Genomic DNA, 27,067 nt, shown 5'->3' with positions numbered 1-27,067 from the left:
GGCTGGCTCAGATTTTATATTGGTGGTCAAGAATGATATTGGCCCTGAAAACCACTGAGGACGTGAACATGCCCAGCTTAATCTGAAGCTTGGCAAGAACTAGGCTGTGAAGCATCCACTCATTTTATGCTCCCACGAAGATGAGAATGAGGATGAACAGCTGGGTTTTGTGTAGCTTTCTCCTGACAAACTCAGGTTTTCTGATGAGATGTTGTAATGGGCAGCCAGTGTCCATCTGTGCTTGCTAGCACAGACCCTTTGATATTTTGGTGGTCCCAGGTCAAATTATGCTAAAGGCCAAAGCGGACAAATTTATAACCCCTGTGCAAAGATTTTTAAAAATACATGAAAATCAAAGTAGCATTAAAAAGTCACTGGGCATGATACCAACTCGACTTCAATAAAGACAGCCAATAAAAAGAGCTAATTAAAAGAACTCTGATGACATTCATCTGAAATTTTAGATTGTTTTATGTTTTAACAAATTAACAATGGTGATAAGAAGACATTAGCAGCTTTTCTTGGGTCTCTTTGTTAACAATAACTTGAGCCTGCAGCCACAACAGGGGCTGTGGCCAAGTTTTAGCTGGCAGGCCAGCAAGGCAGTATTTTACACAATGGATGACATTTCTGAAAGCAGAGACAGAGACAAACCCAGAGTCACACATGTATTCCAACAAACAAGTTTCTGCATTTTTAATTGTATTTAGAGCAACAAAAGATTCCAAGATTACAAAAAGAGAATAGAACACTAGCGCTTGGGGCTGGTTCTGCTGCCCAGTGGAGGCCAAGTGTCGTTGTGAGAACTGAAGCCCCATCAAAAGACATTTCAAGCAAAATGAATGTTTCTTAAAAAAAAAAAAAAAAAAAGACAACTTTATATGATGCTTTCTTTCTTTAAAATTTTTCCCTCAGCGTAAAGTAAATTCTTACATCTGGTTACATAGTCTGCTCTCTTCTGCTGCCAAAGTAATCTCGAGGACAGCCCAAGAATGTCATGTCTGAGGTACTCCCTAATCAATACTCCAGTCTAGGGAAAAGCAGAAAGGTGTCAAAGTGGGGGGAGAAACTATTTTGGTAGCTTGGGTCATCCCAATGGTGGGTACTCTCAGCACCTGAGTGGCTTATGGGATTGAACAACCCCACAGGCACATCACTGCAGTACAACACCAAGGGCTAAAGCTGGGAGAGACTGCAGGCTTGGTTTATCTACTGTGCAAGGTACAGAGTTCCAAAATGTGAAGCATTAGCCCAGGAGGGCACCAGCAGAGAAGCAGTATCATTCCAGAATTTCCTTTCCTTTGGGAATGGATGTGAGTTCCAGTATTGGTGGCCAATGGAATCTGTAGCTATGTGACAGCCTTTTAAAGTAATGCATGTGCAAACTGTTTTAAACCACAAGGGCTACTCAGACCATAGCTTCTCATTTAATTCCATAAAAAGCTAAGAGAGAAGTGGGATAAAGAAAGGAACCAGTACTCTTGCTCAACTGAATTGGGGTTAAAACCAATCAATGTGTATCATTTATTTTATGGCCAAATCTAATGAGGAAAAATCAAAGATGAGTCAAAGGCTACTTTTCCCTTTAAAACTCTACCTGTTAAATTAAAATATTTACCACTTATATTTGGAATGGAAACATTCTGAATGGTTTGTTACTTCAGCTGAAGTGTTTTTAGAGGAGTGACTGTGGATTTTTCTGCCTTCACCTAGAAAAGGTTAAGGATTGGGAGGCTCTGGGCAACAGACCCCAGTGTCAATCTCTGAAGAAAAACATCCCTACCTGTGGGTAGAGATGGACCTGTACCTACAGATATACTACTTCTAGTACACTGATAATTTTTTAACAAATAGAAACACATTTTCATTGTCAAAAATCTTTACAGAACATATCCAAAATCAGAATTAGAGCACATAGACACCCAGTAGCAAGAGCACCTCAATCGCAGGTGAGTGAATTGTTTGAAATGGAGCACTTGCTCCAGGTTCCCAAGTGCAGGAAACTGCCCTTTTCTCACTGGGGTGATGAAGAACAAAGAATACCCTTTCTTTTTCCAGCTGCACAGGTCCCATTAGGGGGCCACAGGCTAATCGTTTGGGTGGGCCTTTGGCCCCAAGTATGGGCCTTCCCTATGGTAAATCCCAGTCCGTTTCAATGGGACTTCACCACCCTTTACACATTCATCTGTCTTGGGCTAGTAAAGTGCAACACATAATGTACCCTACCCTTTTCCCTTCTCTGCTCCTTTGCAAGGCCTGTGAGTCAGGCCTCAATAGGAACAGAGATCTCTTGGTTATCTGATCAACGCAGGTGTCTTTTCCATTCTGAGAGCTTCTAAAATGTAGCTGTGGCCTCTCTTACAAGTACATGGTATCAGCTATGACCTGGAACCAAATATAAAGGTGCAGAGAGAGGTAAAGCTATTAGAACACATTATATCTATATATATATAATTCAATTTTGAAACATGGATACAAATACTCATTTACAATATATTTCAACCTTCTGCCTTAAACTGCAGAGAAACTTTTTGTGCCATTCAAAGTGGGCAGAAATGAGGATTTCCACCTGCTGTCCCTCTAGTGCAAAATCTAATCCTTTAAATGCTCCCTTCTCAGCAAGGGCTTCACATCTTCAGATAAGCTAACATCAGAACTAGCAAACACAGTGGCCAAGACAGCTCCATTTCCAACCATTCAATGATGGAGCTTTAAGAATATGCTCAGCAACTACTACATGAAAGGAAAGCTAGTTCTTTTTATAAAAATCACTTACTGAAGGACCCATAATCCCATTATTTTTCAAAATTATCTTCCACTGTTCTAAACATGTATATTGTGGAGGGGAAAACCCCACAAAACTCTTATAAGTCAGTCACCAGCAAAGTCCTTTAGTCTGTTTTTGGATAGGTTACCAAAGAGGCACTAATGTTTGCCCCCTCCCTGCCCTTAAAAATTTTGGTAAATTACCAGATACAATGTAATCTTTGGTTACATAATGTGATGCACTGTCTTTTTTTTTTTTGGTCTCTTTATCTTTTTTTTTTTTTAAACTGCTTTCACAGATTTTCAAAGAGATTAGTGGTGAGAACAGACCCGCCTAATAAAAGGCAGCAAGGGTAGAAACTTCCTTTTATTAGATAGTGCACATGATAAATGGATTATTTTGACTTAAGTTTGGGATTGGATCTTGTATTTTAGCATTCCTGATTCTCATGACCCCCTACATATAGTTGAGCATGAACGTCACCCCCCTTGGGCCCAGTGTCCTCTCACCTGGGCAACTGCCATAAAATAATTAGTATTCAACCTCTTGTCTTCCCAGGGCCATGTAGGAACCATGCAGGGATAGTTATTAAGCTGTCTGAAAAGAGTCTCATGAAGTGCAACCCTAGCACAAGACTGAGAGGGAGTGGCTTGTACTTTTGATTCATGCCCAGTATCAAGACAGAAAAGAGGACAAGGCCATGTCTGTGCTGTGCCTAATGAAACAAACACTCAGAAGCTACTTGATGCTTAACATTAGGTCATTTGTGTAGTACCAATATCATGTGGATGGTGGACCTATTTTCTTTTGAAGTACAAATAGAATATTTCTTGCTATATATTCATATATGTATATAGAAGTAGAGTATGAACAGAGAGGGATTCTAGCATCAGCGCATTATTTCTCAACCTGGAAAATCACTTCAGCAACTACCCAAAGGACAGAGTGAAACTCTTCCCCCCCCCCACCTTTTTAAGTGCCAGTTAACATATATAAAAATATATGTATTACTGATTCTTTTTTTCAAAGATATATGACAGAATCCTTCAAAAATCTTCTTTCTTGTTAAAAAAATAATGAACTCTTCAAGAACAAAGATACTGTCTGTGGCATAGAAAAGCTATGGAACAAAGAACCCAACCCGCATTTCAACTCAGAGGCCAGGCCTGGGCAAGCTGCCCAATGAGCAAGAGCTGAAACTGCCACACGACTCTTTTCCTTGACCACAGAATTTATGAACCTGGCAGCTGTCTGCTGCCCAGCACAGATGGGACTTTCTCCCTGGTGCTCCTTCTTTTTCTCTTCCTCACTCTCCATCCCCATTGAGCACTGCAAACCTTTTTGGGGATAGTCTCCATGGCTTGTCTGGTGAGTGATCCTCATCTTTAAGCTCACCAGGTGAATAGGTGTGGGTGGCTGATCCTTCAAAGGTGAGCACAGTGTACCAACCGTATCAAATCTGTTTGTAGAGCAGAGTGCATGCAAAATGAGACTTCTGGCAATTACGCTGGCTGGAATAACAATGGCCAAAAGAAAATAAAAATCCCCCTTTCATCTGTGGGAGCCAAAGCTAAGCTAAAATCTCTTTTGCTCACTGAGAGTGAAGTCAAAAGTGAAATTGAAGTCGCTCACTCGTGTCCGACTCTTTGCGACACCATGGACTGTAGCCTATCAGGCTCCTCCATCCATGGGATTTTCCAGGCAAGAGTGCTGGAGTGGATTTCCATTTCCTTCTCCAGGGGACCTTCCCGACCCAGGAATCGAACCCGGGTCTCCTGCATTGCAGGCAGACGCTTTACCGTCTGAGCCACCAGGGAAGCCCAGTGCAAAAACAGTACACCTAAATCCTTGTTTAGGCCATTTTCTCCTTGTCTTGCCATTTGGGAGTTCAGAGTAATCTAGTTGTTTCTGTTTTTAATTACACTGCCATTTCACTGATTTTTGGCTTTCACAAGTGAAAAACATATACTCATAAAGACAAGAGTCACGATTGGGAAATCTATAAAGATGAAAACCTTGATACCCAGAGAAATGGAAAGGAGAGCATCTAGTATTTACAAGGAGAGGTATTAGAATAATATACTCAAATCCATGTACCACAAAAGATGAGGATCATTTCAAAACAGATATAAAGGAACTATTAAAAAGTAACCTAGTTTAAATGAATAGAGTGGTGGGTTTTTTTTTTCTCTTTAAAACAGCTAAAAGTGATCCCATAAGCCAAATGGTGTCATAACAAAGAAAAACAGAATTGTTCTATCCTACCCTATAAAGAGAACCTGTCAGCTTTAGTTTTGTCCAGCAGACTTGGATTGGTGTAACACACATCTTAAGTTCCCCTCTCCCTTGTTATTTAAAGAAGCTGTTTTGCAGGTTCATTTGGCTATTAATATCAGCAGAAATCAGGGGAGGAAACCCATGTAGATCATATCATGTCACTCAGAAACTATCTTCTCAACAACAAGTAGAGTGAACTAGCTGAAACAGGCAGCTTGGTGACTGGCTTCTAATTTGTTGTTTAGCAGATGAATTTAAGAGCTATGTGAAGAGACAGTGGCCAAGATGAGAAAGTAGGTAGGCATTCCCCAGTACTCATGACTGGGGGACAAAGTCAACAGAACAAAGGAGTGCCAAAGGACTATATGAAACCAGTGTTGCTGGAACACACCAAGTTCATAGGTGGCAGCCCATCAGACCTTTCCAAAGGAGGCCATGGTTCGGTAGTTTCAGTATTTCAGCTTCCTCTGGCCGAGAGGCAGCAACAAAAGTGGCTGAGTGAGTATGGCCAACGTTAGAGCCCAGAATCAGCAGCAGAGAAGGATGGTGAATAAACTCACCAGATGGTGCCCATCTGGCTTTAGATTTTGCTTCTGAAAACTTTTAATTTATTAGTTAGTATTCTCTTGATTTCTTCTCTCTTCTTTCCCTGACTTCTGCAGGTGGATATGTTGGATGGAAAGGAGAGCATTTACAGGATTTCCGTTTCTAGTGCCTTCATTTTTCTCACATTGGTAACAGAGTTTTCTCTTCAACACAGATCTGGGTAGCCCCTTTAGCTGCTCTGAAGGAGGAAGTGGGCATTCTTCACTTGGTGGGAAGGTGTCATCTCTGGGGGACAAGGGCAAGACGCCCAGCTTGTCCAATCCCGTTGATACCTTCTTTCCAGTTTGTCTAAGGTCTACAGAGTTCTGAGAGTTCAGTTGATGAGAGACATATGGTAAGAAATCTTTGAGCCTACTGGCATCTAGAGATAGACATCAAGACTGCTGACTTGTTAGCCTTCTTGGGGGTGGGAGTTCTTAGCAGAGAGTCTGAATGTGCCCAAGGAGTGGACAAGTTTCACCACTGTGGCTGTAGTGAAGTCTGGTGAAGCTCGGGCCCAGAAAACACAGAAGGGAGGATGGAGGATGCTTGCAGCTGCATGGAGTCAGGCAGAAAACATTCAGGTCTCTTAAAGGTAGAGGCAAAAAAGGATCAAATCTTCAGTGTCCTAAGCAGGAGAACAGTCAAGCCACTACTTCCTTTTCCTCTGACTCTAGCCCTAGGCTCCTCCCTGGGCCACAAATGGGAATGCAGACCTGGATCAGAATGGGGCCTTACAAAAGGTCAGATCTCCCTCTCCTTCTTGCTGGTCTGATTCTTCAGTGGAAGTGGCCAAGTTTTGGCTAAAGAAAACATTCAGTTCAAAGCTCTTAGAAAAGATATTGAAAGTCAATTTGAGGGTGGAGGCAGAGGATGCAAGAGAAAAGGGACTGGTGTGGGGAGGCATTTCCAACAGACAGGTTTTCAAACATGAAGCACATTTTTCAGTACCATGAATTGTGCTGCAGTTGAACAGCCTAGCTCTCAGGAGCCAAGGCTGTGGGCAGGTACTGGTGATCCATCTGTCCTATCTTAAATCTGCCCCCATCCACCTCAGTTCTGGGGTCACCCTGCCCTCTAATGGCAATAGCCATTGGCAGAAAATAAAGTCTCCCAGGGAGAGAGGGTTTGGGGGAAAAAAGCAGTGACTCCCCATGGGCTTGCAATTTTCACCTTATTCTAGTTACTGTTGGCCTCTTTGGTAATTTCTGTTTTAATATTTTTTAAGAGGGAAAAACCATAGTGTATTTTTTGTTTGTTTGTTTGTTTGTCTTTTGTTTTTCCAGATACTCTTAGCTCTCTAAACTTCACGTGGCATTAGGTGAGTAAACGTTTGTGTAGCTGGCACACAGCATAGTGCTATAAACAAGCACAACTTGACACTGTGCCACATGAGGATCATCACAGATTTAAAGAAATACAACAGCATTCAAAACACAGATAAGAGCCACAGCAGGAAGTACAGTCTGAAAGTGCCATGGGAGAGTCAGATAGGTAGAGATAGAAAAGAAAGGAGGGAAAGAGAGAGAGAAAAAAAAAAAAAGCCCAGCAAATAGAATTCAAGAACATCTTCATGACAGACTATACATAAATAGAGGAAATTCCCCAAGGCACTGCAGAGAAGTAGTGCAGAGTTAAAACAGGCAGAAGATATCTGAAAAAGGGAGTGAGGTGAGGTAAGAAAATGGGGGCTTCCAAAGCTTCACTGAGTGTGAAAATAGATAGGCTTGACTTTCCCGGAAAGGATCTTGGGCACTTGCACAGAGATGATCTCTGCCATCATTTCTGGAAAGTCCACGCTCACCATGTGAGACTTGATTAGCAGGTCAAAAGTGAACTGATGCAGCTCTCGTGCAATCTGCAAGGAGACAACAAGAGAGGGAAAAAACAGGGTTGACAAGGAGTTGGCTTCTTGTCAGGGTCTCCCCCACAGCCTTTGATTTCCTCCTCCTTCCTTTCATGTCCTTGGGCCTCTGTGAGTGTGTGTGTGTTTGTGTGTGTGAGTGCATACACACACACATGCACTAAATTGTCTCCAGGGAGTCACTGAGAGGTCCCAAGAGATCTCTTAAACCACTGCAGGCTCTCTGACTCAGGACTGAGTGTTCCTTTTCCCCAGCACACACACACACACACACACACACACACACACACACACGCACACACACACTCTCTCTCTCTCACACACACACTCTCTCTCTCTCTCTCTCACACACACACACACACAAACGTACATGCACATGACTCAAGGAAGAGGGGAAAAACATCCAGGTCTGTTTTGTCTGCCTAAAGAACTTATCTACTCTAAGCCCCTTCTCTGAGTCCCAGTTGCTCTGTTCTCAACTCCTCCACCTCTTTCACAACATCCAGCTGGGACACTGTGACCTGTGTTCCTTTCTTCTTCATTGGATTTTCTTCCTGGACCACACTCAAAGCCAGAGGGGAATGGAAGCACCTCCCAACAGGTGGTGCCAGACCCTAGAAGAGCATATTATCACTTGGCCCTATCAGGCTACTCTCCCTGACAAAGCACCCTCCATTGTTTGCTTACAGGCTGCACAGAGTCCAGGAGCTTGGTGAGCTGGTAGAAGCGCCTTGAGCAGGATGTGGGATTTTTTCTCTTGCATGCAATGATACGATCAAGTTCCTTGATGTAGTTCATTCGAAGTTCATCAAAGAATTTTTGATTTTTCAGCCCATCCACTGGAACTGATGTGGGATGAAGACAGAATGGGGAGGGGAAGCATGCCCACGAAGGAGCATTAGACAAAGCACCAAGTTTTCTGACCACAAACTTGACCCCCACCCCCACAAGGAAGGAGCCATCGACTTGGCTTCCTGTCACTTGAGGTCTATATGCCTGGGGCCTTCAGGAAGTCTGCCAGGAAGGTCTTAGGGAGAAGGCTAGCTGGACCCAGTCTGTAGGGCATCAAGTAAATAAAATTTACTGAGCCTTTCCTTTCTCTAGTCTTCACATCTATACATTTCTTGGTTTTACATCATCCACAGTCCAGCTCTGAATTAGACAATTAAAATATGTGGCCTTGAATATCAAATTTTATCTCCTTTCTCCCCCATAGGGGCTAAGACAGCACTCTGCTTAGAAAAGATATTAAAGAAATATTCCTTGGCTGCCAAATAAGCCTTTTCTGAGTTGCTTACATAGACCTTGTCTTTTTGGCAGAAGAAGAAATTCTTTCTACCCTACAAGAAATATAAGGTAGTCCTTGCCTGTTTCTATGGTAGAAGCTATGGAAAAATTCAGAGACCTGATAAAACTAGCCAAAAAGGCCTTGTCCCAAAGAAAGATTGGGGGTAAGTGGGGATCTAATGGAGGTTGAATTGAAGCAAAGAAATTGGTCTCCAGCCATGAAATTCATCCTTGTTAGGGAAAAAAGATGCTAAGGGAGAGTGGAGGAGGGAGGGTGAAAGAAGAAGGGAAATATTCAGGAGCTGGCTTCTTCCTGATAATCCTTTAATGAAAAAGCACCTCTCCTCTGATGCCCAATGCCCCTTAGGGGCACTCTCTACCCTTCCAGGCACTTACTAATGCTAAAGAGCAGCAGTGCCTTCATGCACAGGAATTCCTGGGGGGTGATTTGGAGCCATCCAAATTCTTGGGAGAGGTGCCTCATTCGGACACACTGGCTGTACATCCGGGACTTGTGCATGCGGTACCTAGGAAGGAAACACACAGAGAAAAGAGAGGGGTAAGAGAAGGCTTAGAATAAACCCAGAGAGACTGTCTGTGGGTGCCCTCCCCTTTCCAGTTTCTCCAAGAAGAGCTTGATGTTTCTCTTGCTAGTGCTTCAATGACAAGGAACAGGTTGTTCTTTTTTTCCCCAAAATCATGATATCTTTATAACTACTCATCTTCCCTGGCCGGAGTTTTCAGGTCCCCATACACCTCCTGTTTCCTGAGACAGGGAAAGGAAAGCCTAACCAAATGAATACAATGGCACATGATCTCCCTGACTACAGTTCTAATATTGCAACTACAGTCAGAGCCAGAACCTGCCTCCCAGACATTCAAACTTGAAGAATTTCTAAGAGACAGACCTTAGAAATCAACTCCTGACATAAGGACACCAGGATTCCCAAGTGGCCACACATACTATACTAGAAATGTCATTATTTCTTTAAAATCTCCCAGAAAAGGAGATTCCCCATTGCCACTTTAAATGAGTTCCAATGCTTATCAAATCAGCCATAAAGTATTTCTGAATATCCAATCTAAATATCCCCTGCTGAAGGGGAACCTACTCTTTCATATACTAGCTGTTCCTTACCACAGTTTGGGAGTTATAAAAATGTATGAACTGCCTTTATTATAGTGACTTGTGAGCAGATCATCACATTATCACCGATAAATTATATAGGGAAGTAGCCATGGCTTGGACAGCTTCTTGGGGAGAGCATCTCTGTTCCATGACTGACCGTGACAAGCCTGTAAGAGAAGATACACAGATACACCATTCTTCTGCTAGTAGAACTTCCTAGTCTTCAACACATCAGAAATTGTGTGTGTGTGTGTGTATGAGTGTGTGTGTGTGTGTGTGTGTGTGTGAGACAGAGAGAGAGAGAGGCGGGGAGGAGGAGAGAGAGAATTTGATTTTATATCTTATAGAGAAAGGAAAGGGAATTTGACACTCACTTAAATAGTGAGGAAAAAGACCACTGAGATTGGGCCTAAAGCTTATGGTTTGACATTTTGGTCCCCAAACCACTAGCTTCATTGACAGGCTGAGCAGGCCTGATACTGGCTGGGTGGAAGCTCAGAATCCTATCTCAGAGAGATCTTGGCTGGCCTAGAGAAAGAGGGAAAAGAAGAAGCAGATAGTGTAGAAGCATTTAATGCAGGCTGGAGCCCATCTAGAAAAAGGAAGTGTTTAGACAATGAAGTGTTAGTTGGTCAGTGGTGTCTGACTCTTGCGACCCTATGGACTGTAGCCCATCAGGCTCCTCATGTCTATGGGATTCTCCAGGCAAGAATACTGGAGTGGGTAGCCACTTCCTTCTCCAGAAGATCTTCCTGACCCAGGGATTGAACCCAAGCCTCCTGCATTGCAGGCAGATTCTTTACCATGTGAGCCAACTCGGGTAGTATCACAAATCATTGACCAGAACAGTGCTGCTCCGAGCTCTTTCTTCCTAGAGAATTTTTGAATAAGATCTGCTGAGTCTTGGGGTATGGCCTTGCTCTGAGCTCTACTGTGCTTCCAAGCCTTTGTTGATGATAACACTGCAGTATTTTTACCACTGAAATTGTGATCCTGACATGAAGGATTGCTATAACACTGCTGAAGGCCCCAGGAACAGAGACAGTAGGGAAAGGACGGAAGAAAGGCAAGGGAAGGAATTCAAAGGAGAAAGGAATAAGACATGAGGAGAAAGGGCAAATAGAATGGGGGACAGCTAATGGAAAGAAAGGGATAGAAAGTGCAGGGTAGAAAACAAGGTGCAGGGATGGAATCCAGGAGGTGAGCAGAGGTAGGTGAGATTAAAAGAGAGTAGATGAATATTAGAAAAAATGATGGAGCACAGTGCCTGGCACATAATAATTGCTCAAAAAATGATACGTTGGAAGGTGCCATTGTTACACTATTCAGTGTTCTACAGATGAAGAGAATAAGGTTCAGAGACGTTCAGTGATTTACCCAAGGTTGCACAGCTAGGGTTCAGGCCCATTACTCTAACAGACTATGTTCTTTACAAAGATCAGAGGAGAAAAGAAGAAAGCAAGGTTGATGACAAGTTTGGGTCAGAGAGATCAGCAAATGAGTTGGCCCAGAGTCCCTGTCTCTTTATTTGGGTATCAGTTTCCCCGTTAGTACCTTGAGGAGTTTAGCAGTAACAGATGGCTTTTAATTAGAGGGATACTGCCACCTTAGTGTGTGCGGGCAGTTTGAGCTATCACAGTGACTAGGATCCTATTTGGAAGACCCTGATGCTGGGAATGATTGAAGGCGGGAGGAGAAGGGGATGACCGACAGAGGAAGAGATGGTCGGATGGCATCACCAACTCAGTGGACATGAGTTTGAGTAAGCTCCAGGAGTTGGTGATGGACAGGGAAGCCTGGCATACTGCAGTCCATGGGGTCGCAAAGAGTGACTGAACTGAACTGAACTGAGGCAGGTACCAGGGATGTTAAACATATTCCAACATGCAAAAATGTACTACACAATTAAAAACCATTTGTCAGGAAAAATCAGTCCCCATTGAGAAGCATTGGTTTAGATGATTCTAGGGATTTTAAGAACTCTAACATAGTCAGTTCCTAATTCTAGGGATTTTAAGAACTCTAACATAGTCAGTTCCTATAAGAGGAAGGGGACCTGATATTTCAGGAGCTCTGGGGCTTCATGGAGGACCCTGACTCTGTGTGGCATCCTATAGTACCTTTTGATGAGGTGCATGGAAGTGGACTAGAAAGCTGAGGTAGGGTGCCAAATATATATATATATATATATATATATATATATATACACACACACACACACACATACACAGAGGTGGAAGAGGAAATGAAGATTTAGAAAATAGCCAATTATCACCTTACAAAGGTTCAAAGGTCTTTGGGCTCTGGATGGGGTAGGTGATTTAATCACTGGAGCACAGTAAGAAGAGAACAGGAAGAGGGCTTTTTAAGGCCTGACCCAGAAGATGGCATCATAGGTACCTCTTTGGATATGTGGAAACCATAAAGCAGGTTGTGCCAAAAGCTCATTGGTTATTCTTAGCTTCTGGCTACCAGGGCTGGCTGAGTTGGAAGAGGGCAGCTGGGGACACTTATTTTCCCCCATATGGCATTGCTGTAATGGGAGGAACCACTGGCCTGTAGATTTTATTTTAAGGTTCTGGGTTAGAGGGCTGGAGGAAAGGAAAGGTCAGTTCCTTCCTGGACCAAAGGGGTTCTCTGTGGTGAGAAACCAGAGACCAAGTTGCAAACATTCGGTGGATCATAGTGAAAGCAAGGTAATACTAGAAAAATATCTACTACTGCTTCACTGACTATGCTAAAGCCTTTGACTATGTGGATCACAACAAACTGCAGACAATTCTTAAAGAAATGGGAATACCAGACTATCTTACCTGTCTCCTGAGAAACCTGTATGCAAGTCAAGAAGCAACAGTTAGAACTAGACATGGAACTACAGACTGGTTCAAAATTGGGAAAATAATATGACAAGACTGTATATAGTCACCATGCTTATTTAACTTATATCCAGAGTACATCATTGAAAATGCCAGTCTGGATGAATCACAAACTGGAATCAAGATTGCTGGGATAAATATCAACAACCTAAGATATGTAGATCATGCCACTCTAATGGCAGGAAGTGAAGAGGAACTAAAGAGCCTCTTGATGAAGGTGAAAGAGGAGAGTGAAAAAGCTGGCTTACAACTCAACATTCAAAAAACTAAGATCATGGCATCTGTTCCCATCACTTCATGGCAAGTAGAAGGGGAAAAGGTAGAAGCAGTGTGACAGACTATTTTCTTGGGCTCCAAAATCACTGCAGATGGTGACTGCAGCCATGAAATTAAAAGATGATGTTCCTTGGAAGGAAAGCTATGACAAACCTAGACAGTGTATTAAAAGCAGAGATATCACTTTGCCAACAAAGGTCTGTTTAGTCAAAGCTATGATTTTTCCAGTAGTCACGTACAGATGTGAGAGTTGGACCATAAAGAAGGCTGAGCGCCAAAGAATTGCTGCTTTTGAATTGTGGTGCGGGAGAAGACTCTTGAGAGTCCCTTGGGTTGAAAGGAGATAACACCAATCAATCTTAAAGGAAATCAACCCTGAATATTCATTGGAAGGGCTGAAGCTGAAACTCTAATACTTTGGCCACCTGATGTGAAGACCTGACTCATTGGAAAAGATCTGGATGCTGGTAAAGACTGAAGGCAAAGAAGAAGGGGGCAGCAGAAGATGAGATGGTTAGATAGCATTCAATGGGCATGAATTTGCACAAACTCCAGGAGAAAATGAAAGGCAAGAGAGTCTGACGTGCTTCAGTCCATGGTGTCACAAGGAGTCATACACGGCTCCTGCAACTGAACAACAACATTCACAACGCCATGAGGGACCTCAAATAGAGACACAGAAAAGATTATCAGTACTAGGAAAAGAGAATATTGGAAAGGTACTTCTTTTTATTTCTTGCCCATTGTGAGCCAGACATTTCACATCCATTAGTTCTTATTTTAGTTGTCATAACAAACCATTGAAGGAAGTTTTATTTTATTAACAACTGAGGAAACTGTTAATCAGACAATGATGTAGGAAATAATACAACAGAGGTTTCAGTTAAGAAAAGTATACTTCTAAAATTTGAGCTCTTGGCTAAATTTATGAAGGGTAAATAGAGCTGGTGGGCAAGGCAAGTATTAATTAAACTTCAGGATGGGGAACACATGTATACCTGTGGTGGATTCATTTTGATATTTGGCAAAACTAATACAATTATGTAAAGTTTAGAAAGAAAATAAAATTTAAAAAAAAAAAAAAGAAGAAGGAACTGACTGGGCCAAGGTCACATGCCAGAAAATGGTGGAGTTGCTCTTCTTCATCACTTACCACCAGGAGGCAGTATAAAAGCTGGGAGTTACACAGTCATACTTTGAATTCTGTTGCCAACATGCACTATTTAATATTGTTGGATGAATCACTATTTTGTTGAGCCCAATTTCCCCCATCCATTAAAAAATATTTTAAAGGTGAAATCAAGTTATCATAACTTGATTTAACCATTAAAATGTGGGCTCAATGAGAAAGAATTAGGAAAATATCTAGTATAGTCCTGGCACATAGGAGTTTCTCAACAAAAGGTGACTGGCAGTAGCTTTTGGTGGTGGCAAAGGGACCAAGGGAGCTTCAGCCTTCAGATCTAGAGTGTTTCTGTTCACTCCTTATGTTGCCCAGAGTGAAGAAGGACCCTGACATGAGGGTCTGAGATAAGCTAAAAGCAGGTCAGAAGCACTGCCAAATTACCAGGATTGTGTCTTGATCAGGAAAAGTGATGGCCTTCCCCCCTTCCCTCCTAGCAATTGGCCTTTCAGCCAGGCAAAGCCACTTTAGACTTAATAGGTTGGGTAGGCCTCTACTGCCTCATGTAAAGGTCAAATGAAATAACTCTCACCATTACTTCCATTACCGTTATCACCATGAACCAGGTTGGTGTCTATGTGAGTTCTGGGCCCATAAGCACTTACTCATTGAAAACCAGGTCAGGGGCAAAGTAGAGCATCCTGGAGTTGACATTGGTGAAGGACCGCCAGCCCATGGCAAACACCATAAGCCCCATCCAGGAGTACTGAATGACTGCCATCTGGTCGTCCACGTGCAAGTTGCGAAAGCCTGGAGATAGGACACAGGCAATGGTCAGACTGAGCACTGATGGTCTAAGTGAAATCTGGTACTCTGCTGGACTGAGAATTTCTGGTACTCAGGCTGCCCCTGAGAAGACTCAGGGACCATCAATGATGGGGAGTAAGAGGAGAACAAAGTATATGGTGGAGATAATTATTTGTGCTCCCTAATTCATCAAGCTGCTCAAAAGAGATGGTAACGGAGGCAAAAAGTGCACTGCCCATTGAAAGAGAATAATAATCTAACACTGACTGTTTACAATGAATTAACTTTTTTATAAGTATATTACTTATATTAATTCATTTAATACTCAACAACAATCCAATAAAGTGTATAATATCGTGCCCAGTCTATGAATCAGTAGAAGTGAGTCGCAGAAAAGTTAAGAATTTTTCCAAGATCGTAAGGCTACTACCTGGCAGACCAAGTTCCAAAGCCGGTCTTATTCCAAAGCCCATGCTCCTGATCTTCAGAAAGGCTCACTGCCTTTCTGAAGATGGAGTGTAATAATCATTTTTCTCACATGAACAGCATTTTTCATTTTACAAAGCTCTTTTCTAGCTATAATCTTGTTTGTACCCTCTAACAACCCTGGAAAAGGGATACTATTACATATCAGCATATGGTGAAATGCCTTTGACATCCATGTCTTCTTCACCTTCAGGCTACATCTCTTTTCTCCAATCCTTTCCTGCCTCCCACTTCCTCTCCATTATTTTCTATTCAACAAGTACCTGGCACTTCTAGTTTCCTACGCTACTGCCATTCCTGCCAACTGCCATTATGTACACACAAACAGGCTCTTTATGACCTACCTTCTTAGACTAACTTCTTATCATTTATCTTCTCATAATTTAGGTTCTAGCTATTCTGCTGCTGCTGCTGCTGCTAAGTCGCTTCAGTCGTGTCTGACTCTGTGCGACCCCATAGACGGCAGCCCATCAGGCTCCCCCATCCCTGGGATTCTCAAGGCAAGAACACTGGAGTGGGTTGCCATTTCCTTCTCCAATGCATGAAAGTGAAGAGTGAAAGTGAAGTCACTCAGTCGTGTCCGACTCTTAGTGACCCCATGGACTGCAGCCTACCAGGCTCCTCCGTCCATGGGATTTTCCAGGCAAGAGTACTGGAGTGGGGTGCCAGTGCCTTCTCCACTAGCTATTCTGAAAAACCAAAATTTGCTGAACACATATAACATATTTCATGCCTCTAAATCTCTGCTATCTCTGCACAGGCAGTTGTCTTTCCCTAGAATGTATTCTTCCCTTCCCAGACTTTCCATCTGATAAATGCCTGCTCATCTTTCAAGTATTCACTGGAAAGCTACCTTCTCTGTGAAGCCTCTTCCAACACATCCAAGCAGAAGACCTATTGATTCTTTTTTTACCATCTTAATGAATCTTAAGTAGTTCCATCTAATTATAGCACTCATTACACTGGACTGGAATTTATTTATGCACGTATCCGTCTACTCCACAAGACTTAGAGCTTCTCGAAGACAGGGACCATCCCCTTTTTTCATTTTTTCCTCCCTAGTATATAATATAGCTCAGGTATTTGAGTAGGAGTTTGAGAAATATTAATTAAATGGATTAAGGATTCTCATTTTTTAAAATGAGAATTAGATGATCTTCAAATTGCCTCCCTTAAACTCAGAGAACAGAGGTTCCCAAATTCTGCCTCCACAAATAGTACATAGGTAGAACAGATATGGCTCTGCTCCCCCAGAGGTTTCCAAATAGTTGGATACTTAGAGTATCACCTCAGAGCTTATCCCTTAACAGTGCCCCATTTATCTTCTCCCTAACAGATCCAGAATTATCTAAAATTTTGTTTTGCTGTACCTCATTAGGAATGGTTATATGAATTTAGATAATGCTTCTAACTTTCCTGATGATGACCTCATTTAGCTCTCACAATTACCCTGGAGTATAGGCAATATGACACTTATTTTGCCAATGAGGAAACTGAGGGCCAGAGAAGTCACAGCTGAAAACTACCAAGGTCACAAGTTTTTATTAGCCATAGGGTCAGGTCTGAAATCTAAGCTATTTAGATACATTGTTCTGTTTGGTTGGTCCTTGCCACACACACACTCTATTTCCCTTTTTTGTTTGCTTTAGGTCCCAAGTCTACCAGACATCAGGGATGCCAGAGTTCCTCACATCACCACCCTTGACTGCAATCTTACCTCCCAGGCATGTGCCTCCCACCTTCACTGGTAATGATATGCTAACAGACTAGTTGCAGCTTCAGACACCAGAGTATTTCCTGCCTGAAGCCCTTCTGTAGAACAGAATGTCTTTGATGGACTCTTTCCAGTAGGAGACAAAAAGCAAGGGTCAAGCACATAACATCCAAGAATCTCTTTGGGAGGGGTCCAGGAGTTTGAACCTTGAACCTCTGGGGTGGGTGACAGTGGGAATCAATGAAACCCTTGGATGGTGATGGTGTGAATATGAGGGTTCATGGAGGTATGAGGATTAAACTGTACTAGTAAGGAAGTCATCAATACTAATGATTTTTTCCCTCACTGAGATGTCAGAGAACTAACATAGGAGAAAAAGGGGATAGCTTAGTTTGGCTTAATACTAGTTAATGATCCTTAGTGAGAGCTGCTTAGAACTCAAACCTAATTACTATGTACACATCAGCAACATAGCAGGCTAAGTTTCCTATAGGGCTAATCTCATTATAATACCTAACTCTGTTCTCCAATATCCAGCCTTTGATAAAAGGCCTGCTCAGATCAGGCTGTTTTGGGAAAACAGAGAGAAGTCATTTTCAAGTTTTGAAACACACCAAACAGGTTAGGGAGCAGAGACAGTTTCTTGGAGACTCTGTTTTCTCAGCAGAATCCAATCAACATCACTTCTTATCAATCTTGAGCAGAAACCTCTGGAAGAACATGTCTAAAGAAAGGTCAATTAGGAAACCTTTGCTGCTTTAGTGCACCTGACAGCCAAGGTTTTCAAAGAAGACAATTCATCTTTGGGACCTATGAATGAACTTCTAGGCAAAGTTAGCAGCAGTTTAAAATGATTTTAGTGGTTTAGTTCCCAAGCTTTGTAATAATGACCCACTATTTACAGAGACTATTCTATGTTCCAGCTATTGTACTCTTTATACATAATTTCTATGTTGATAACAATCTGCAAGGTAGCAACTGCTCTACCATCTCTTCAAACAAGGAAACAGAAGCATGTGCAGACACGGGATTTGCTCAAAGTCACGCTAGTGTATAGCTAAGATGCCAAGCCAGATACATCTGATTATAAATATACTGTGTACATACAATCTACTCACTCTCTCTCAATAGTTATCATTTATTAATGTGCTGGTGCAAAACAAGGCAATTTACATGTACTATCACTATCAATGAATACTTCACAACAACATTTATGTGAGTAGGTACCAGCACTGTTGCTGCTGCTGCTAAGTCGCATCAGTCGTGTTTGACTCTGTGCGACCCTATAGACGGAAGCCCACCAGGCTCCTCTGTCCCTGGGATTCTCCAGGCAAGAACACTGGAGCGGGTTGCCATTTCCTTCTCCAATGCATGAAAGTGAAAAATGAAAGTGAAGTCGCTCAGTCATGTCTGAGTCTTAGCGACCCCATGGACTGTAGCCTACTAGGCTCCTCCGTCCATGGGATTTCCCAGGCAAGAGTACTGGAGTGGGGTGCCATTGCCTTCTCCAAGGTACCAGCACAGTGCCTCTCAAAGGACAAGAGCTCAGTCTGTTCAATGAGCAAATAACTTGAATTAGTAGGTGATTATTGATAACACAAATAACAGTTCTAATGAATATGGTACTTGGCTTTCTTTTGAGGCTATTCTTTTAAATGACTCAGGATGAGAGATTATTTCCTTGGACAAGCTGGATGGTAAACAGATATTAACTTGCAGACTTATTAATGTAAGGAAACAGTTTCTCATCCTGGAGGTTGGGCTGAGGAAATCCAGTGACTCCAAGTTGCACAAATTCTATCATAATGATTTGCACTAGGTTATTGCTAAGACTGGAAATCCGAGGATGTGAGCTCAAGCTATGGTTGTATTTGTTAAGTCACCAAATTGAACCAGTTAATTTACTACTCTGAATCTTGTCATATGAAATGGGAGTAAAAGCCCCTATGGTTCATAGAACTGCTATAAGGATTAAGTGGAATCATATGCAAGAAAAAGTCTGTAGCCTATAACATGGTAGGGTTAGGTGTCTGGCAACTGCTTGGAAAGATTAAACTGAATCTCTGTTCAGTTCAGCACAGTTCAGTTGCTCAGTCATGTCTGACTCTTTGCAACCCCATGGACTGCAGCGCGCCAGGCCTCTGTGTCCATCACCAACTCTCAGAGTTTACTCAAACTCATGTGCATTGAGTCGGTGATACCATCCAACCATCTCATCCTCTGTCGTCCCCTTCTCTTCCCACCTTCAATCTTTCCCAGCATCAGCGTCTTTTCAAATAAGTCAGTTCTTCGCAACAGGTGGCCAAAGTATTGTCTAACAGAACTTCTGTTAGACATATAACATCAAGATGCTCAGCTGAATAACTGATAAGAATTAAAGCAACTTTTAATTTTGTTACTATTATTATTATTTTTGTATTTTTCTTCCCTGTGTGAACTCTGTTTTTGGCACAGACAGTATCCTTGGGCCTTCTTCCCAGGAATTTTATTGGCTAGTCAACCTCAGATTTGCAAGCTAAGAAGGTGCTGCTGCTGCTGGTGCTAAGTCACTTCAGTCGTGTCTGACTATGCAACCCCAGAGATGGCAGACCACTAGGCTCCTCTGTCCCTGGGATTCTCCAGGCAAGAATGCTGGAGTGGGTTGCCATTTCCTTCTCCAATGCATGAAAGTGAAAAGTGAAAGTGAAGTCACTTAGTCGTGCCCAACTCTTAGCGACCCCATAAATCTGGTGGTTGTATCTGGGCCTTGTGAATTGGAAAGACAAAAAGGGAGCTTGACAGTCAACATGCAATGTCTTCCACGTTATGACTCAACTGGCTTTGGATAACTTTGTCCCTCATTGTAAAACCCAAGGCTAGAGATCTACAAGGGTGCTACACAGACTATGGGGTAGAATTTGATGAAGAGGGAATTTGGAGTTAGGAGGAGACCTGGGCTCAAGTTCTGGCCCTGCTATCTTCTGAATGTTCAACTGCAGGGCAAACATCAACTCTCAGAGCTTCATTCTTTATCTATAAAATAGGGAAAAGAACCCCTACTTTAAAGAATTCTTATGAGGATCAAATCAGGTAATATATATGAAACTGCTCTGTTCAATATAAATTCCCAACTGTTTGGCAGTTATTATTATTTTTTAATTAAATTTATTTATTTTAATTAGAGGCTAATTACTTTACAATATTGTATTGGTTTTGCCATACACCTGGTCGGGAAACTAAGATCCTGAATTTGGCAGTTATTATTAAATGGCGGGTTAATCTTTGATTCTACAAGAAGAGGTTTGGTTGTTGATGATTCAGAAGAATCTTTCAATCATGGAAGTTTATGATTAAGAGAATCCTTAAAGAGTTTATGCTTCACTTGTTTCCACATTGTGTTCCCTAGGGCCCTAAGATTCTGCAAGAGTGATCTGAGGCTTCTCTAGGCGTAGTGAGGGAGAGGCACTGGCTCTAAATCAACCAGCTCCACTTGGATGTGTACCATGTTTTTGAGAAATAAAGAGTTTGGCTGCTAAAGGAACATTTGTGAATCATTGGATGTGATGTGAGGCATATGGGATAGAGGATCTCTGAGGCTTCTTTAAACTCTAATATTTGAATAATTATTTCTTTTCAAACAACAGATGGCCAAGGGAGGAAGTGAGTTCCTCATCACTGGAGGTAAACTTGCAGAAGTTAGACAAACACTTCATATTTCTTTCACTATCACTTAATATACCCTTCCACTATGATGATCCTATTTTATTAAGGATTAATAAAATCCTTATTTTATTATTTTTTTCTTTTTTGGTCACACCCTGCAGACTGTGGGATCTTAGTTCCTCAACCAGGGATTGAACCCATGCCCTCAGTGAAAGCACAGAGTCTTAACCACTGGACTTTCAGGGAATTCCTTAGGATAGTTTTAAGAGCACTTATCAGAGAATTCCCTTGAAGTAAAACTGGAAAACTACTAATGCCGTCCAAACCACTTTTCACACATTATACATATGGAAAAACAGACCAGGAAAGGGAAGGGGTCACATAATGAATTACCAGCAGAGCTAAGGCTAGAACCCAAGTATTCTGACTTCCAACCCCATGTTCCTTCTACCACACCATATTATAAGAGTTCCCATGGTATGGGTCCTAACTAATAGTTAAAACAGATTATCAGTTAGGTTCAAGATTATCTTTGGCGTGAACTTGTGTACGCACATGTAGAAAAGCATCTTAAGGCACATAAGGATATGTCTGTGTGATCCATGATTATGAGGAAATTTGCTGATTAAATCTGTGGGTTGAACATGATTGTTGTGTGCTGATGTGAGGCATATGGGATACTCAGTAATGCTGTTCTTCTTGATTTTTGAGTTTCCTTATTTTTAACATGGGGATTTTTACCATTCTCTCCCCTCACAAGGTTATGGTGAGGATTGCATGAGTTAACAGATGGGAAAGGAACAGATGTGGTGCATGGCCCAAAAGAACATTCAGTAAATATGATATCCCATATCCCATGCCCCCACTTACCAGGCAAGGCCTTGGCCCACTTGACCACGTGTACAAGCTGTCTTTCACCCAGTTCATTGAGGCTAGAGAGTAAAGCTGCGAAGGAGTCAGGCTGGTTGTTGTCATGTCCAGCACACACCACCCCTGGCTCAATAGCTTCCAGGACATTCAGAAAGATGGGCTGACACTCATAGCCTTCAATATGTGACACTGTCAGCTTTTGGGCTGGCTCCTCAGTGGGGCTGGTGGCACTGGAAGCCTCCCCTTCCTCTTGTAGCTTCAGATTCCCAAGTTTCTTCAGTTTCCGGGCTATTGGGAAAGAAGGGAAAGTTGGATTTATTATCAGTGGCAAAAAACACACAGCACAGCTGCCCTGTTAGAAAAGCTGCTTGAGCTAAGAAAACAAGTATGATCATTTTTCCTGCTCACAGACTCTAAACACCTTAAGGACAAGTGTACATTTTAACCACTGGTTGAATGAATGGTTCATCATTCTAAATTCCTATTAAACTCAAACCTTCATTTCTTGCTTTCTCCTTTATCCTCTTGTCAGACATACCTAGTATATCTTTGGATTGGGCTCTGCCTAAATACGGTCTCCAATATTCATACTTTGAATCTTTAATTAAATCATTACTAATATATTCATGGTTCACTCATTCATTCAACAGATATCCATTGTTAAGGCTTACTTCTGAGTGACAAAAAGAACACAGGCCATAACCAGTTTGGGAGAGGAAAAATAAATGCCCACTAAAAAATCTAGCAGTTAAAAAATGTCAAACTGGTGAATGTTATAACAGGGGTATTAACAAAAGAGGAAGGTAACAATCTTTCTGCATAGGTGGGGTCAGGAAGTGATTATGGTGACATTTGACCTGGACCTTGAAGAATAGCAAGGACTTCACCAGGCAGAGAGGGATGGAAAGGGCATAAACAAAAGCACTGAGGGTTTAAGGGAAAAAGAGACCAGCGTGGCTGGAGTGTATATTTTATGTGTGGGGAGAATGGCTATTTATGAGGTTGAAAATAATGATGGCATCTGACTTTGAAGGAACATGTATAACATATTAAGAAATTTGGGCTTTATCACACACCTGATAGGCAAATATGGAACGTTTTAAATCAAGAGAATGATGTACTTGTGTCTATGTCCAGCATGTCTAGCAGATTGCTAGGAAAGGAGACCAGAAAGGCAGATCTATTGAAGAAGGACTAGACTTGTTCTATCATCCCACTTTGGGGGTAAATAAATGGGAATTTTCTGGTGTTGCAGCATTTCTCATTTCAACTGTAACAGCCCAAGTTATTGTTAGATATTTACACTCATAGTCGAACATACATTGCAACACATATATTGATTTTCTTCTTTAGTAAAGGAGAGAGGGGGAAGCTGAAGTCTGAAATCCCCAGCTGTATTAAAGAAATAACAGAATGTCCCTGCCTTTATAATCTGCCTGTAAAATGGGAACCGTGCTAGGAAGCATCCATTAAAAAGGATGATATCAATAGAAATAATGTTATTTTAAAAAGCAACAATAATCTAAAATTCAAATCTAAGAACCTTCCCCCTCCATGCTCTCATACACATTATTTAGAGGTCCTTGAGCATCCTGATGTTTACTTTGTGCTATTTTCCTTAGCATTTATATTGGCAGAAATATAAATAATTGAAAAGGTCATAACTCTGATGTCTAGCATAGACAGTTGCACTGGGGCAGACCATAAACCACTTTATCTCTAATCCCTTTAAATAATAATAATAAATTTTAAAAGGTATATAACAAAGAGAGAAGCTGATTGCTCAATTTTAATGGATGAATACAACAAAACCTGTTGCTGATCTGTTTCTGGCTCATGCAAAAAAAAAAAAGATACTTAGCTGGAACTGGCTTTCAGCTTTAATTAAAAAAATAAGTCTTGCAATGAAAACTTCAATCATAGTGCAACTCAGTAAATCAATGAAAGAATGAATCACATGTTTGGATTAACAACCAGGATAGAGGAGGAGAAAATAGAGGGGTTGGTGCTACAAGAGGAGCACAGTGAAGAATTCAGGGTAAAATAACAAGGGAGCCTGGAAAATTAACACAGAGTTCAAGATGACCTTGTCCAACAATCATTTCTGCAAGGCTTGGGCACAGTCAGTAATAAGGAGATATGCACACCCACTGTCAACTCCCACCTCCCATCAAGGGCACAAGCTGGAAGGTATGGGCAGACTAAGCTCATCTTGCCCCAGAGCTAGAGGCCTGGCCCCCACAATATCTTGTCATTTGGTGAAACCATTGTTGACACAGGTTCATGTAGGCAGCTCTACAGACTGGTAGTGCTTACTGGATCTGCTCCTCTAGTACAGTTTCTAGAGGTAGACAATCTCTTCCCCATCATTGGCATTTTCTGACTGTGGGCTTAGAAGTTGCCAAGCCATGTAGTTCCCCTTTCAGCCTGGGAGAGGACAGAAATATAATTAGGCCTATGCCTGAGTGAACTAAGAGATATAAGGATAAGTACTTTTTCTCAGCCTTCTATTTACCTTACTTCATGATTGTATTATACCATTAAACTCCACAATGACCTTAGGAGGTGAGGAATATTTCTTATCTCTGTTTTGCAAGTGAGTAAACTGAAGCAACACAACTGTCAAGAAACAGAATCTAAAAATCTTAATGTAGTCTGACTGTAAAGCCAATGTTCTTTCTACTATATAATGCTGCCTACCCCAAGGAGCCTTAAACTCTACTTCTGGCCTAATAGAGTTGAGGCATGGGACTAGGGTTATATCCTCCCTGCCTTCCTCCCTCACCCTTGACCCTAAACTTCAGTAACTATAATAGCATCAAATCCAGAAAGGAAAAGGTAGAAAGCTATGAGATTCCTCTGGCCGGGTGCCTAAAGCAGAAATACGTCTGGGGAACTGTAGTGACTGGAACTATAGTGGCTTAGTGATTCGTAAAATAACAAAATAGGAAAGGTCCTTAGAACTCATCACATCCAGGGGGTTCACACAATGTGAACCTTCAGTGTCTACACATATAATACAGTTTGTATGTGTGTTTCTCTCTCTCTGGGTATGTGTTTATAGGAGAATGGTGGGAACTCTGGTGAACTAAAGTGAATGCTTGACCACCTTCTGGCCCCTACAATACATGTACACATATACATACACATACACATACTGTTAGAAGGCATTCATATAATATTTACAAATTTTCCTAAAACTCATCTGTATCCCAAAGTTAAATTCAAGCCATAGCCTTTATTATGGGACTTCTGTTGCTAATCCAACAGTTCACGTCAAGGATGGGGAGGCTGAGGCCAGAGTGAGTGAGGTCACCAAGTGGCAGAGCAGAGGCTCTTATTCCTAATCCAGAGTTCCCTGTGCCATATTAGCTCTCTTTTTGACTAAGTCATTTCTACTATATCTCAGTACCTGCCTCTCTGAGCTCCTTTTAGATTTGCACTGTCCAACACAGCAGCCACTAGACACATGTGGCTACTTAAATGAATTAAAATAAAATTAAATTAAAAAAATAATTCCTTAGTCTCAGGTAGTAAGTTCAGTCATTCAGTCAGTTCAGTCACTCAGTCTGGCCTAACTCTTTGCAACCCCATGAACTGCAGCACACCAGGCTTCCCTGTCCATCACCAACTTCCGGAGTTTGCCCAAACTCATGTCCATTGAGTAGGTGATGCCATCCAACCATCTCTTCCTCTGTGATCCCCTTCTCCTCCTCCGTTCAATCTTTCACAGTATCAGGATCTTTTCAAATGAGACACTTCTTCCCACCAGGTGGCCAAAGTATTGGAGTTTCAGCTTCAGCATCAGTCCTTCCAATGAATATTTAGGACTGATTTCCTTTAGAATGGACTGTTTGGATCTCCTTGCAGTCCAAGGGACTCTCAAGAGTCTTCTCAAACACCACAATCCAAAAGTATCAATTATTTGGCACTCAGCTTTCTTTATGATCCAACTCTCACACCTATACATGACCACTGGAAAAACCATACGTTTGACTAGATGGACCTTTCTTGGCAAAGTAATGTCTCTGCTTTTTAATATGCTGTCTAGGTTGGTCATAACTTTTCTTCCAAGGAGCAAGCGTCTTTTCATTTCATGGCTGCAGTCACCATCTGCAGTGATTTTGGAGCCCCTGCCTCCCAAAAAATAAAGTCTGTCACTGTTTCCACTGTTTCCCCATCTATTTCCCATCAAGTGATGGGACCAGATGCCATGATCTTTGTTTTCTGAACGTTGAGTTTTAAGCCAACTTTTTCATTCTCTTCCTTCACTTTCATCAAAAGGCTCTTTAGTTCTTCTTCACTTTCTGTCATAAGGGTGGTGTCATCTGCATATCTAAAATTATTGATATTTCTCCTGGCAATCTTGATTCCAGCTTGTGCTTCATCCAGCCCAGTGTTTCTCATGATGTACTCTGCATATAAGTTAAATAAGCAGGGTGACAATATACAGCCTTGACATACTCCTTTCCCTATTTGGAACAAGTCTGTTGTTCCATGTCCAGCTCTAACTGTTGCTTCCTGATCTTCATACAGATTTCTCAAGAGGTAGGTCAGGTGGTCTGGTATTCCCATCTCTTGAAGAATTTTCCACAGTTTTTTGTTATCCACACAGTCAAAGGCTTTGGCGTAGTCAATAAAGCAGAAGCAGATATTTTTCTGGAACTTTCTTGCTTTTTTGATGATGCAACAGATGTTGGCAATTTGATCTCTGGTTCCTCTGCCTTTTCTAAATCCAGCTTGAACATCTGGAAGTTCATGGTTCACATGCTGTTGAAGCCTGGCTTGGAGAATTTTGAGCACTACTTTATTAGTGTGTGAGATGAGTGCAATTGTGTGGTAGTTTGAGCATTCTTTGGCATTGCTTTTTGGGGATTGGAATGAAAACTGATTTTTCCCAGTCCTGTGGCCACTGCTGAGTTTTCCAAATTTGTTGGCATATTGAGTGCAGCACTTTCACAGCATTATTTTTTAGGATTTGAAATAGCTCAACTGGAATTCCATCACCTCCAGTAGCTTTGTTCATAGTAATGCTTCCTAAGGCTCACTTGACTTAGCATTCCAGGATGTCTGGCTCTAGGTGAGTGATCACACCATCGTGATTATCTGGGTCTTGAAGATCTTTTTTGTAGAGTTCTTCTGTGTATTCTTGCTACCTCTTCTTAATATCTTCTGTTTCTGTTAGGTCCATACGATTTCTGTCCTTTACTGAGCCCATTTTTGCATGAAATTTTCCCTTGGTATCTCTAATTTTCTTGAAGAGATCACTAGTCTTTTCCATTCTATTGCTTTCCTCTATTTCTTTGGGTTGATCACTGAGGAAGGCTTTCTTATCTCTCCTTGCTATTCTTTGGAACTCTGTGT

General features: G+C 41.7%; 1 protein-coding gene across 1 annotated transcript in view; it reads right to left on the bottom strand.

The window, feature by feature from the left end:
- Nucleotides 1–671: 671 nt before the first annotated feature.
- Nucleotides 672–27,067, bottom strand: part of AR (androgen receptor) — a 217,214-nt gene continuing 190,818 nt past the window's right edge. Inside the window, exons 4-8 of the mRNA XM_086387520.1 lie at nucleotides 21,704–21,991; nucleotides 14,850–14,994; nucleotides 9,177–9,307; nucleotides 8,181–8,338; nucleotides 672–7,487 (exon numbers count right to left, since the gene is read on the bottom strand). Coding sequence (XP_086243646.1) covers nucleotides 7,332–7,487; nucleotides 8,181–8,338; nucleotides 9,177–9,307; nucleotides 14,850–14,994; nucleotides 21,704–21,991 — 878 coding nt within the window. The 3' untranslated portion in view covers nucleotides 672–7,331. The remainder of the gene's footprint in view (nucleotides 7,488–8,180; nucleotides 8,339–9,176; nucleotides 9,308–14,849; nucleotides 14,995–21,703; nucleotides 21,992–27,067) is intronic.

This window comes from Bos grunniens, chromosome X, assembly GCF_055505025.1.
Source record: "Bos grunniens cultivar Pamir isolate PY7600 chromosome X, Bosgru_T2T1.0, whole genome shotgun sequence".
Lineage (NCBI taxonomy): Eukaryota > Metazoa > Chordata > Mammalia > Artiodactyla > Bovidae > Bos > Bos grunniens.
The sequence above is the reverse complement of the archived record's forward strand: the minus strand, read 5'-3'. Positions and strand labels throughout refer to the sequence as shown.